The sequence below is a fragment of the Grus americana genome, chromosome 17, assembly GCF_028858705.1.
Source record: "Grus americana isolate bGruAme1 chromosome 17, bGruAme1.mat, whole genome shotgun sequence".
Lineage (NCBI taxonomy): Eukaryota > Metazoa > Chordata > Aves > Gruiformes > Gruidae > Grus > Grus americana.
The window spans coordinates 7,887,606-7,902,975 of NC_072868.1; the positions used below are offsets into that span (position 1 = coordinate 7,887,606).

General features: G+C 38.1%; 1 protein-coding gene across 2 annotated transcripts in view; it reads right to left on the minus strand.

Annotated features, from left to right (window-relative positions):
- The window catches only part of PREX1 (phosphatidylinositol-3,4,5-trisphosphate dependent Rac exchange factor 1), a 168,185-nt gene that overhangs the window by 33,277 nt on the left and 119,538 nt on the right, over positions 1–15,370 (minus strand). For both annotated transcript variants that reach the window (XM_054845124.1, XM_054845125.1), the window contains exons 14-16: positions 13,196–13,271; positions 7,688–7,760; positions 6,220–6,362 (exon numbers count right to left, since the gene is read on the minus strand). In XM_054845124.1, coding sequence (XP_054701099.1) covers positions 6,220–6,362; positions 7,688–7,760; positions 13,196–13,271 — 292 coding nt within the window. The remainder of the gene's footprint in view (positions 1–6,219; positions 6,363–7,687; positions 7,761–13,195; positions 13,272–15,370) is intronic.

Consider the following 15,370-nt stretch of genomic DNA (forward strand, 5'->3'; position numbering starts at 1 on the left):
TCAATCATGGCAAATATAAGTTTCACTCATCCTTTTCTAGTGGTTTATTAACAATGAAAAAAAGCTTAACAACTCACTTCCAATTTTAAAAAAATAAAGCAAGCCTGGCCACTGGTAAATGGACAAGTGGAAATTCTACCAGATAAACACCTCACATTTGAGCAAACACTACACATTTGAGAACCATCTCATAAATTCGAATTGAGTTAAAAGGAAAAATAAAGCTGCTTATAATCTAGCATGCCACTGGGAAAAAAAATTCCTGAGAATTATTTCCTTGATTCTGATGATTCCTGTACTATTTTAAAATACTGTCCTTTTTCTATTGAAGTCAATGTCATCAGCCTATAAGCTTTGTCCTTTTACAGGAATTCACCTTAGGAAAAAAATTAAAGAAATAGAATCATTCTTTCCTGCAGGAGCCATGCAGCCCTGTTAAAATAATGCATGACATAATATATCTGCAGGGAAAAAAATCCTCATCGGATGATGTTCAGATTAAATGATAGACAGGAAAGTAAAAAGACTGAAAGGTAAGGTTACCATTCTTGGATATTTCTAACAAAATAGTTTCAGAAGTTGCTATTTATGCATGTTTAATAAAAGGACAGCTTAGAAAATTGGGTATATCACTGGTTAGATTTTTAGTGTTGCAAGTGTAATGAGTTTCAGTCCAACACAACACGCACTTTTATCACTTCACATTTGGGATTGAATAGAAAATTTCTAGGATGGGTCTCCCATCCAATTCTCATTTTCAATTTCTTTTGCTGCATTTTGAAAGCACATGTGAAAAGATATTTAAAAATTTGGAAGCTTTGATTTGTCAAACTTAATAAGCCAGTAGCTACACAAACTTACATGATCTCTTGGGTGCAGCTATCATTACTATGCATGAAGATCTTTTATATGCTATCATTTGTATTAACCTACCTTTCTCTGTTCATTAGTCAAGAATGTATTGTTTGAAAGCAAAGAACCAAAACACTTTTAAGAAATCCCAAGTGCATCAACATCAGGAACTTTATCACCATGTTGTAAAGAAAGAAATCTCACATTCTGTATACTGACAGAAAAGGTAGATTATGGATAATATTCAATATGCAATACTAGGAGAAGGCTATGATTCATTCTTTATTATGAAGTAGTAATACCTTGCAATTCCACAGCTGAATGCCATTCATCCCTAAGGAGTCCAAAGCAATTAACTAACTTGCCATCTACAAGAATTATTTCTCTGCCGCTGAAATCCAATCAGTTTTTTGAATGTAAGGCAGCAGCTGTTTAATCTTGAAAGACAACCATGTTAAAAAATGAGACCATATGAGAAATAAGCATGTTTAATCAAAACCAGAGGGCAAATATAGTTGGAACATATTCAAAGAGAATTTTGACAGAGATGGGGGGACAGAGTGGGGAGAAGAAAAGCTATGCAAATAATGGTCTATTACACCTGTATCTGTTACATTCATGAACCATTTTTGGCACATGGGTCATGATGCCCGTGTGGTACCTCTCCATTTCTCCTCCTTCCTGTACAAGGAGGATTATAGAATCAGAAAATGCTTGTGACATGGGGATGTTCAGTGTCTATGAGGGGAGATTTGACAGATTTCCAGGACAATGAAGATGACAGAGACGTGAAGTAGCTTGATGCTCAGCTATGGGGTAGCTTCCAGCATTGCATCATGCTAATGTCACGAGAGCACGACTTTAATGTACAGGGTATAGTGTCTGGTTTACCCACCACACTTGCTGAGCCCTCAAACTGCATTCACACAAAGGGCTTTGGTTGGGCACTAAGATTTCCCCAGTGAAGGAGGTGAAAGAACTGGATCCATTTCCCTCTTGGCAGCCTCCCCAGGCTGCTTCTACCGTTCACGCAGAAGCAGGAACTCTCAGCCTAAACTCCTGGGGAAATCGGCAGCGGAAGAGGTAGCATAGGCAGATCAACCACCATTTCTTAAACTGTGGTCCAGGATGCACATCCTTTCCTCACAGCCTTACCTACAGCTCTCCAGCACAAACTCTTCTCTGTTGGACACACTTGAACAGTCTGACTTGATTAAGAATTTCTTAAGGAGCAGTGACTTATCAGATAATGTCAAGTCTGAATGCTTCACAAAACTGATGAGGTTTCTATGGCCCTCAGCAGCACTCATTTGAAGAGACCTATTTTCCTGTCACCTCATCTCCCAGGCTGGTCCAGTCTCCCAGCCTTTCAAAAGTCCAAAGCTCTGGGGCACTAAAACAAAATTTGAAAAGACAAAATTTCTTTCCAATGAGGAGCTCCAGAATCTAAGTCACCCCTACTGCTATTATCTTTAAAGGTATGTTTTGCCACATTAGCAAAATAGGCTTAATACATACAAAATGGCTCAAAGTTTCTTCTGGTTTGTGAGCTTTGAAATTGAGCACTGAAATTGAACTGTTTGTTCTGAACAGTGAAAGACTTACAGCCTAAAGGATGTTTTTCACTTCAGAGTTCACTGTAATTTTTAGTATCCAAATCCACTCAAAGCCTTTATCTGGTCATATACACCTGGATGATGGATGCCTCTTTGTTACTGACTTTTGCCAGCCTGTCTCCTTGGGACATCAGAAATCCCTAGAGGATGGGTTCTCATTAGTGGCTCTCTTCCCAGGGGTGTTTTAAATCAATGATATGAACTCTCAAGCTACCATAGACTGTGGTACCAGTATAATGAAGAACAAAGGGAAATCTCTTTTTTGCTCGCTCTCTGCTGAAATTTTGCAGAATTAGGTAGTATCATATTAGCACAACACACAAAAATAATTCTCCTGGAATGATTAAAGATGGAAGACATTTTTATTAAGGACCAAGTATGTCTTTATTTGAGTAATACAAATTACTATTATTTATTCATAGATAGAACAGGAGAAATGTGTTTTATAGTTTTATAAGAATTTTAGGAAGAATACTACATTTATTGATTAGTTGGTTTAAAATGGAGAAGACATGAACTCAAATGATAATACTGCCTATTATCTACAAACTTGGTATCTGAAGTGCTGAATTGTAAGGACGCTTCCATTTTCAAAGCTGATTCTAAATGTAACAGCAGTAGCAAAGCCCTGTGGATACATGAGATTTAGCATCCTAATTTTCAGATGGTAAACTGAGGTATGGAGTGACTTAAGGTCTTTCTCAGGCCACACAGTGAGTTCATGTGAGAAGTTAAATTAAAACCCAGGTAGCTCTGACTTCTGTGCTCAAACCATTGGCTTTCATTGAATATGTTACAGTACTCAGGCGCCTGCACAAGTTGAATTCCAGGACGTGTGGGACACAGCAATTACGCTCTCCTGCAACTATTGCGACACACTACTGACAGTAAGAAATATGGGATCTCCTGGAGGCATGTAGGAGATATCACAGATCTGGAAAGTTTACGAGGTTTAGACTTACAGTCCAGATCTCCAATCCAGCATGACGGTTTTGAGAACACTACATAAAATGTACACAGGCATCATCTTCAGAAATCACTGGAAATGCTTTCATTTGAGATCAGGTAAGTGATACACTGGAGTCTTCTGAGGACTCTAGCATTGTGTGTGCATTAAACGTCTTAGGAAACTTTGATGCAGGCCCATCTCTACAGGCAATTATCCTTGTCTGATACTCAGCTCCAAGCTACCGGTTTTAATTTGTGTTGTGGTTGGCTTGGGCTAACAAGTAGAGGTGCTGATCACGAGTTAACAGCAACATTGCAGTAACCAAGTCACAATGCTTGGAGTCAATCCAAAATCCAAATTCTCTTCAACTATGCAAAGAATGTTGTATATTTTTTCAGTTTGTCAAGATTTATGTCCTTCAATGAGAAACAATTGCACAAATAAATGAGTATTAAGTTTTGTTTGAAGTGCATTTTTTCAGACTGAAAGCACTTTTTTCCTTGGCATTTCTAATGATATATTTGCCAAAGCTTCTGTTGTTTTCTGTTTTCTAGGGCAAGCTCTCCTGTGATAAAGCAAACTTAGATGAAGAGGGTAGGGGAAGCTGTCCATTAAACAGCTAGGATTTCATGGCAGTAGAAAAGCATGTTTCAAAAGCCAGTGCTAAGAAAATTCCATTAAACTTCTTATGGTGGGATCAGGGGATGGGAAGGATCAATGCCCTGTCATGAGTGTAAAGAGGCAAGTAGTGATGTTCCACAGACAGGAAAGCCTCAGGATTCCAGCTGCCCAAAATTGCTAAACACAGACTAACAGAGAAGTCAGGCACAAATTTTTGTTATGAATAAGTGTAATGCATTTACTGTACTGCTATTTGTGGGATCCTCTTTACAAACATTCAGGGCACTGCTAATTAATTTGTGAAAATGAGGGCAACTCAATTTTAGCATGACTACTACTCATTTGACAAAATTTGTGCCCTCTGACTAGGAGATTTCTTATTCAGCATGTGCTGTTCATTTCAGATTGTTTACTTTTTGCGATGGGACTGTATTTTGACTGAGGCTAGCTGATGCACTTCACAACTACAATAATAGTAATATTAAAATTATTCCTGTTGCAAGTATTTCAGTTACCAAATTATGGAGTGACTAGAAGGACCAATTAGGGATTACAATTAATCACTAGTAAATAGTGCATGTGCAAGGTTTGCTTGTTTGTTCTGTCTCTTTAGTGAATATTAAGAAATGATTATTGCATTAACAGAAAACAGAATCAAAGAACTTTAAATCCCTCATTTCACAGCTAACCTATTACCGTTGGGTTTTTGCATTTTAACAGAAGTGCCTTGAACTGACAGAAAAAAGTGGAAGACACATACTAATCAATCTGTTTCCTCAAACTGTCTTGCCTTGATAAGGTGGAAAATTAAAAATACCTAACAATGGCAGTTCCCACCAACTTACATGAAACTAATCTCTGAGTGCTCTGAAAATCACAATAAAAAAACAACCCATAAAGTGTACCACCTTTTAACTGCTTCTCTTTATCTAACAACTCTCCATGAGGATAATCATATTAACCTGACCCTCTAGTCTCTGGCACTGGATGCATAGAGGAATAATTCTGAGGGACCATGGCACTATAAATATTACTTCTGGCCATTCAGACAAACACAGATTGGTCTCCTGGGAGACAAGACAACAGTGAGACAGTAAAGTTTGTGTGAACCACAGGAGAAGTTTTCCCATATAACGGACCTCTGGATCTTTTCCAGTAATTCTGCTTTTGTAGTTTCTGACCTGAGTTTATATCCTGCTCCTGCATTCTGCCGGTGTTCAAAGGGAGAAAAAGATGGGCCTGGAGCCGCTGGCAGTAAACAAGGATCACAGAACAAAGAGTTTGCACCAATCCCACTATCAAGTCTGAATAGCATTAGAATAATCCCAGAGCAGTAACGACCGTGATGGCGCTTAGTGAGGTGGGAATCTGGAGGTAACAGTAACGTTGCAAAAGCATGAACATAAAGAACAGTATTTTTTGGAAAATGGTTTCCATAAACAAAGTAAAGCTGATACTTGATCCAGTAATGCAGGGCATATTCACGTCGCTTAGACAATGATGTCCTGAAATGTCTGTGTTCTTATCAGTCTTTTAACTTGCACTGAATCTACTTCACATGTAACAGTGTTTAAACTGTGTTTAAACTTGATGGCAGACCTCTCCCAAGATAGTAGTACCCACTATGCTCTCCTCCACCACACCAACACTGTGGTGCCTGCTCAGCAAACTCAAGAAACACATGGTGCCTGCTAAGAGAACATCTCCAGCTCCCAGCTCGCTTCCAGACTCTCTCAAAGGCTTCATGGGAGCAGAAAGGGGTTGGACTGTGAACTGGACAGAATGGTCGTATCTCTGAGTCTCCTCTTTTCTTGAAACATATCAGAAATAGGGAGGAACTTACTTGCATTTGCACATGTGTGCATGTGAGCTGTGAATCCAAAGCTCCCAGGTACTGCAGAACGGTCACATGCTAGAGAAGGGACCCTGCCACTTACAGAGTTCCTTCGTACTAGAATAAGCTATGTGGTCTGCCCAGCTAGAAAAGTCAGAGCTACAGAAGTTGGAGCTCTACAGCAAAGTAGCTCGAGTTAGTATTTATGCAGTGAAGAAAAGACTAGCTACAGGTGCAATTCCCCATTTCCGTTCTACTCCACTATAATTTTCCTTCTCATTCTCCTGTAGTATAAACCACTACCACTTTCAGAGAAATGTCAAGGTTTACATTTACATATTTCTTACCAGAAGACTCTTTCCCAGGATGTTTTCCACAAGCTTGAAGTCATTACGTAATTGTTTGCTCTTGGAACTGGTGCCTTCCATCTCCTCATCAGCATAAAAACGGAAATATAAGGATTCATCCTTAAATTCACTTTTCTCCAGGACTGGAAACAATATGTATGAAATACATACATGCATTTACACAGAGAAAGAAAGAGAGAAACAAAAAAGAAAGTTAAAGGAAATCCTAAACATTTCCCCAGTCTTTACAGAACAAAGACCAGATGCATCCCTATCAACCAGCTATTCAGCTCTATATTTTTAAGCTACTACTGTATTTTAGGGGTATACTGTTCCTCACGAAGCACAGTAGCTCATGATATGAGGTTGGACCTCCCTGGCATGTAGAATGCATATAAAATGCAGAAGATCCTCTTGGAAGAAAGATGCTACTCAATACCTTATGCTCCTTTCCCATGTCAAAATTCATATGGTAAAACTATAAAAAAAGAGGCTGTTTAAAGGTGAGCTGGCTAAACAGACTAAGGCTTTTCAACCTAAAAAGGAATTGAGAGGGAAATGAGATCTATAAAATTCTGGAAGGCATGACAAAGTTCTTTAACATGTTTTCAAATATGAGACCTGGCGGCTTCAAACAAAAGTAGCAAGTGATAATTTTAAAACCTGAGGAACAACTTCCTCATGCAACATGTACTTATGCAAAGGAACTCCTTGCCAAAGGATGCTATGAATGCCAAAAGTCTACATGGACTCAAAACAGATCAAATTCTTTAAAGAAAAACAATTATGCTTTCATTCTTATCAAGTACTATGCAAATTCTCTATTAGTTATTTAGAATAATCTGCTCTCAAAACCACTATTCAAAATATGAAAAGCAAATGTTATTTATGACTAAAACTGGATGTTTCATTGGACAAACTGTGTTTTCCTCTTAGGACTTTGTATGTGCTATTTGATACTGATACAGATGTGGTTTGTTTACTTTCCCAGTTTAGCAGCAGCATCACTGAGGATGGATGATGTCTAACTTGGCAATTTGGCACTTCAGATTTGGGAACTTCAGAGATTCAGCACTAAGGATTGTGCTTGTTATCCAAGTGGCAAGAACTAGGCAATTTAACTTTGTACCTGACATTTTTTGGTGATATTTCAGTACAGTACTTGTCTTGTGCCTTGGTCTGATGGCTCTGAAAGAGATGCACTGAAAAAACATTCCCCTTCTAGCTTGTTTAATCACTTTAGGGCTCATCATAACTATTAGCGAGGGGATTCACTTGGGAAGGTACTTAGACATTTTGTGTAAGCTCGAAGACTGCTTTTTAGAAGGACCTGCTGGGATACCTGCAATTGTATACATGTTAGTGTGTATAGCACAGCCTATAGAAAAGGGATTTTCAGACAGTCAGCTAATCCGACTGAAGTAAGAGCTCCTTTAATTGGCTGTGGTAAGTAATATTGATGCATTACCATGATGCATGAAGCCGTTATTGCAGAGTCCAACACCCAGTGCGACAGCTTCCTCACGAGTCTGACAGTCTCCCTAGAAACAAGAGGATGAATATTACATCTCAGACAACTTCCTAAGCTAAATTATTCCCCTTCCCCACCACAGAGCTTGTGGCTCTGAAATTAGCAGGATGCTCTTTGTAGCAAGAAATTAAAATAGCTACCCTGTTGCCCAAATCTCATTCATTCCTATATATAGCATCTCTTGCCTCCTACAGGAAGTAGGAGGACAAAGACCAGGATTCTGGAAAGTAGCTGTTTAACCCACAAAGGGACATAATATCTCAATGTACAGACTTTTTATTTGCAATGATAGTGCTGGACTTCAGGACTCATTAGCCACAGACAGTAAAACTCATTCTTAGAGAGAGAAGTTGAGAGATCTTATCTATATTCAACCAAAGGGAGAAAAACTTGAGTAAACCCAGTGTATGTGAACTCCAAAGGTCAGACTGGTTAAAACTGCAGTGGCATTCTTTTCTTACACAGCAGACCTACAAACAAAGGCTTCAGTTTTTCACTACTTGAAGCCTTCAGTGTAGTATTTTGAAACAGGTACCAAAGGTGTCTTGCAAATTTACAAATTTACCTGAAATGGCAGCATTAAATTTTGCATCTACAATTCAGTTAAATACAAGAAATACCTAGTTTTCTCTATGTATCTGCTAATTTGCAGCCAGAAGTGAAGACTTTACAAACATGTTGGTTCTACTTTTTAGGCAGACATATAAGTTCTAAATAGTGCTGGTAAAAATCAGCAGGCCCTAATGGTCTCATCCAGATGAAACCCATTGTTAGCACTGTCACTTGATGCAAGATGACCTGCTTCCCAAATGGGCACAAGAGAACCTCGGATCTGCTCTCTCACTAAGAGCAGATGGTCAGCTCATTCCAGCAGGTCAGGATCTGCTGCTTTGGCAGAAGACCAATTTCAGCACACTACTTTCAGTCCTACTAAATTAGAAGCTGTATCCTACACAAATATTACGCTTTCTTTTTGCCCCTCCATCTGGAGAACTAGATATGCTGAAGCTCTAGCAGCAACCGCAGAGTAGCATACTGACTTTGTTTTAAGCAACCCAGCTTGCAGAGCAAGAGCCCACTGATCTTGTCAGCAGAACATCAGTCCTACTGCAAGTCCTACTGACAGCAGTAGCTTTTTGCCAGGCAAATACTGGCAAAGAACATCACTATGGTGTAAGGATACTATTTAAATACAGAATAAAACAGGATCAGTTCTTGCCAATCAGCAGCACTACTGACTTTTGTTGAAGAGACTTGCTGAGAACACAGAAGGAAAAAAAAGGCATGACATTTACAAATTAAGAACTAAATACTGTTGTGTTGGTAGGAAAAGGACTAAGGTAGTTTTGGAGGAACCATATGATTATGTAACCACACAAGGAAAGTTAAGAAAAGGGCTTTAATAAACCTGAAGTTTAACTTTTACTATAAACTAATTTCAAGTCTTCGTAAGTCTTTCCTCATTTTCAACATCCTGTCAAGCAACAATTCTCAACACTCACTTTGTGTTACTTTATGGGATAAATGGGTAGTTTATTTTACGGAGGATGGGACTTAAAAATCTAATTTATTCTTTCAACTGTAAATAAACTGGAGAGAAATGCCTTCTAATGTTACACTCTTAATTTAGTAATCTACTTGTGTTTTAGGCAACAAAACCTTTGTGTAGGAAGGCTCTAAACCAGACTTGGCAACTTCCGATGATGTTAACCTGGCCACAAAACATTCCCCTAGCAAAACAGCATTCTCTAATTACAAAATATCACTTAAAATAGATCATTTCAGCTCCCCTGTAAGTACTTCTAAATGTTATATGGCAATTTGTACAAATACAATGAAAGCAGTAACAAAAATCTTGAGAAAAAAGAACCACTTACAATCAAGAATCTTGACAGAACATGTGTCTCATAACTTTTTCATACAGAAATTGGATGTGAAACTAGATTCACTAGTTTTGAGAAGATAATTTAGGTTTATTCAAATACAATCACTGAATTTGAGTCAGCAGAATTATAGAAACAGTTTACAGTCAGTACCATAGTGAAGAATCATGTCTCCAAAGCACGCTATTATTATTACTATTACTACTGCCACCATTACTATTATTACTGTTGTTGTCTAGTTCTGGTAATGATATGATGTCTAAATCATGGACCCTAATCATGGGCCATGGTTGATTGTTTTGAGATGCATAAGCCCAACAATTAAGATGGTCTCTTACCTAGATTGTTTACAACTCCCATGTAGGAGAAAAGAAAGCAGATGAACGCAGATAAGTTAAGAACAACCAAATCACTTTTAAATATTTTGTTGATATCATGGAAAAGGAGAGTTTTAAGATTATGAAGTGCTCCTTCCAAGTCAGAAGGAAACATAAGGTAATGCAATGCACAGAGGTGCAATATGTACTGCAAGAGAAAGAAACAATGGATGGATGGATGGATGGATGGATGGATGGATGGAGCAAAAGACCTAAAGAATCTTACCAGCCAGTTTGTACTTTGCATTTGTCCATTTACTTCCATTTTACCTTTCATAAAATTGCCATTCTAAGTTTCTTAGACTTAGGACTAGGGATTCAACACTGGTAGTGTTTTACCACAGATCATTTCTGGAGGTCTGGCTATAAATTTTCAGCCAGATGACAGAAGTACTGTTATTGTGGCAATGCAGTCTTTTAGTGCACCCTGAGTAGTACCTAGGATTCTGAGAAGTACAAGAGCTCTGACATTTCTAAGTGAGGTCTTTATTCCTCTTTGTTCTCAGCCTACTGGCAGTGGGAAAAAGATTAGGTTGTAAAATGAAGTTGAGAGGGTCCAGAGTCAATGAAAGAATGAGCCCCTTCCCTTCAAGGATTACTTCTAAATATACATAGAGACCATAATATAATTCACAGACACTTTCAGTCTAAATCCATGGATATGGATCAGGTATTTCTCCTTTCAGGCTCTGATTGCTGAAACCATTTCTCTGTTACATCCAAAGGGTCACTAAAGTAATGCCTATGGAGAACTCTAATACAACATTATGTTTTCCAGGATTTGACTTTGTGCCTCTAGAAGAGGCATAAACACTTCCATCTCCAATCAGCACTTATGTTCATATGTGCTTTCTCCACCGTCGTATCTAATGCTTTATTTCAGTGTCTCATGCACAATTTCCCTAAGACATGTTATGGGGATAACTGCAATAGGATCCAGCTATTGTGAAGAGCTATAAACAATAAAAAGACATCATTCAAATTCAGCATTAAATCTCCAAGTCATTAGGAAATCCCTTGACCATCCTCTCTCACATGCAAAAACTCCCTTGTAGTGAATAATCTGTGCTAGCATATCACAGGGCACTTAATTAATAAACCTGATAGTCAGAGATGCTCAGCTCCTGCAGACCCCTGATGTCTACAGAGCCACAAATGCACTGCACATCTAATAATAGAGCTCTATTAATCCAGCCCCAGACTCTGAGGGCATACAATACATAGGGGATAATAACATTTATCCCATTTGAATACAACTGTTCAAATGTACACAAGATTAAGCCTTGTTGGGGACCCAATTTATCTCTTCTCAGAAGTATAATAGCCAACAATTTCCAGGTAGGAGGATCAGGATACAAAATACAGTTGACACTGTTTCTTTGATTATAAAAAAAGTTCTTACTCTCTTGCTCTGTTTAGTCTTATGAATTTTGTAAAGGTCAATGAAATGAAAAACAGGTTTCTTATCAGGGAGGGCTCCCACTCGCATTTACAATCTAAATTGCAAACGGAAATGAGAAAGACTATCCTTCAAGACAGTCATCCCTATGCCACTAAATCTAACAGAAACAATAGTCTTCACTTTTTTTGGTGCACCATTTCTAAACCAAAATAACGCTGCAAATTGATTGTCAGAAACAGAAATAAATATATCCCAGCATTTTTGTGTAACAGGTAGTTATCAGATCAGACACCATCACCAAGATTTTCAAGAACAGATGCCTAAAGTCAAACTGAAAGGTAGATATTTGAGCAGTTAAGTAAATGCACTACCTTGCAAAAAGCTGAGTATTCATTAGCTCCCACTAATCTGTTGTTAGCTAATATGGCCAAAGTATGAATGGTTGCTAGAAAATAGTTCAATCTAGTATGAAAACTCCAAGAAAACCCCCATGAAAATTACTATTTGTAAGGATCTATGAGCAAAAATTGATTTAGCCACATAGACAGGAATTCATCTAAGTCATAGACAGTGATTTAAATGTTTAACACTGTTCCCTTTTAACTGAGCACAGAAGAAATTTCCCTCATCTTTGCATCTGTATACATGCACATATGCACACATATACACAATATAAATTACAGAGTCTTCTATATCTCCATATCTGGCTTTAGTACATTCTGGTTCAATCTTCATGTAAAGTTCAGTAAACAAGAAAACTAACAGCCAGAATAACCTCCCAGAATGAAGAAAAATGGGGACCAAGAGCTGATGTTTTACCTTGCTATCTGAGTCTTTCTACTGCCTACAGCTCTATGATTAACTGTTACATTGGCCAGATTAGCCTGATTACATCTCTCCTCTTCGGCCAAAGCAGATGTTTTTTCCTCCCTCAGCTTTCCATGAATAAGACCCCATTAAATCACATGTAACTGATACGACAACCTCAGTACTAATATCCTTGCTCTCCTCTGTGCTCTTAATGGGAAAACAATTGACCATTCCATTCTCATCCAGTTATTCGGAACAGAGCAACCTTAAATCACATCAATCTTATTAATGTAGGAGGATGTCAAATGCAATTGCAGGAAACATTTCTGAAGGACAACATCGCTGGTTGTCAGAGGCCTGATTCTCATTCAAACTAGCCACCCTTTAAGTTATCTTGGCAGTAGAGGACTTAATGTGAGTGTGAATCAGACCATCATTCAAGACAAAACCAGAATGTCCATTTGAGTCTATGATGGTGAGCAACATGGCACACTCTCCCTTTAGATTGTTTTGGACTATCAAAGCTAAATTTTTAATTTCCCAAGTTACAGGCTCTTCTCTGTAATTACAAGGTAAATGTGGGGCAACTACAATTTCTGAAGATAATGATGTAGCTGTTGGTGTACAACTCTAGATTCATTTTTCCAAAAAATTGTACCACACCTATATGAGATTAAATTAAATCAACATTGCTCTAAATGTCTTCAGAAAGTCACAAGAAATAGAAAAGATCCCTGAGAACAGCTGGTTCACCGGCTAACAAAAGGGCTAACAAAGGACTTTCTTCCTCTTTATGCTGCCAAATAATAAGTTATCACCAAATGAACAATAACAGAAAGCATAAGTTTTTAAGTTCAAAGAATCAGAATATGTTTAATTATGTTCTCTAGATAAATGTGTTTTATTTACTTTCAAATGGAACTGAAAAATTAAGCTACTTGTCAAAGACAGCAGTATCTTAAAATTTTCTTACCTGTGCAATTAGCCAATCCACTAGTTTATTTGCAGGGATTACTGATTTGTAGGTCTTTAGGTGGTAGTCACGGTCTCTAATTAAGAAAGAGAATTCAGGGAAAATCAGGACAAAAAGGTAAACATTTCTTTTACGCTCTAAACCTACATATACTATTGTGACCTACTATTATGAAGTTGAGGGAAGAAGAATTATAGATGGAAAAAACCTCTTAGACTCCCAGCCACAAATAAATAAGAGAAAGAATAGGAAGAATAGGAAGCAGATATCCTTTTTCTCTAGAAGAAAGGACTAGTTTTTAAACTTCTCTATCAACTTGAATTAGGAAGATATTTCAGATCAATTCAGAGCAGTGCTATTTCAAATTTCTCTAGATGTTGTTTCGAGTCATCTTCAGAGAGCTCATATTCCTGCCAGAGGCAACCAGGACATTCTTTTCACAGATGTACTGAGCTGCTGTTTTAACTTGGATTAGAATATTGCCACCATCGATCCTGTTGAAAATCACATTCTTCTGGCTGGAATTCATCTCATAGTTTCCATCCTAAATCCATTTGAGTCCAGTTTAAATTTATTGGCTGAGTGCGAGCCCCATCTATAAGCTTAAATAGTTCTTCTCTAGTGTTTACCTATCGATGTATTCATAGACAGTGACCCTACATATTCCCTCTGTGCCCCCTTTTTCTTAGGCTCACTGAATTAAGCACCTTTTAGCCTACTCTGTCAAAAGTTTTCCTCATTCTCCATACCTGTTCAGATTTTACTTCCGTTAGCAAAATATCACAGCGTAGCCAGACACAAATAGAGTACACAGTGTTCTTTTATGGCATTAGATAATTTCAGCCATTGTAAGTAAAAAAAATGCTGTATTTAGGTCTTGTAACACAAGTTGCACCGTCTCACACACAGCCCTTGTAGAGGGCAGCACTGTTCCTGAAATAAGGAAGAGAAATCCTATTGTAACTTGCTGCATTTAGCATTTTTCTTCCATTCCTCTTCTCAGAGCCACAGAGAGAATTGATGTTTTTAGTCTTTCATAAAATACTTCTAAAGAATTTTGATACAAATATAAGAGGACTATGTGGCTCTGGACACTGGGCTCTAACACCTTTCACCTCCAGGTCACTGGATTTAATCCAGCTCATGAGAGAATGAAAAGCTCTTTCCATTTTAAGGCTGTTTACTGGCCCGTGTGAAGTAAGTTTGGTGGTCTTGATCCAGTTCCTAGTTCCACATCACAAAAGCCATTACCACAATTAATTTGCATTAATTGGCTCCCTCTTGTTGAGAGTCTCAGTAGAGAGGCCAAATGCTGAATGGCTATGAAGAATTAATTCCTCTCTCACCCTTGGAGGTAGTCCTTCTATTTCAAGCTTGAGGTCCACTGGCATGACTGTGGAAGGAAACTTTCACAGCCACTGTGACTGTTTTACAGTCCGGATGTATCTGTAAGGCAGCTCAAGAGAAGACTTTATTCTTCAGTTCTGTCAAATCAATCTCTTTCATTAGCACCACACCATTTGATATTTCCTTTTTTCTAAAAATCTAAAATCAAACCACCATCTAAAATTAATCCTACTCATGTTTTCCTTTTACTAATCATCTACAGATACAAATATGTTGTGAGTGGCTTTTGTAAATAAATGCAGCAGAAATGCCTGCGTGTTTGCAGAGTGCAGGGTGTGAGAAATTAGAAAGGGAAGCAGGACTTTCAGAATTTGGCGGGGGGCGGGGTGGGGACAGGGATGGGGACGGGACACCAAACCCAAAACATGACAGCATTTCCAGAAATATGTGTCCTCGGAACATATAAAAACTTTACTCAGAGTGCTTACAAATATTTTTCGACTTGTTTTCCAGTAATGTGCTAAATCTAGCACAAAACTGTAGGAGTTTTCTGGGCAGTTTTTCCTCTCACACTCTTATCTTAAGAAAATGTGCTTTTGAAATGTCAGAACAATAAAGCAAAGCATTAAAATATTGAGTACAAATGAGTAGGGGTTTCCAGATTGTAAGAAGCAACTCCCAACATTTTAATACAGATGCTGACACAGAGCTAGAGTTTTGAATAAGCTGGCATCCAGATCTTGGTCCAAGGCCCACTCTTTCACTGCTTGTAGTTAAATGCTTGTCAGGATGAATATTTCAACATTAGTTCACTGACTTTTCCCCCCA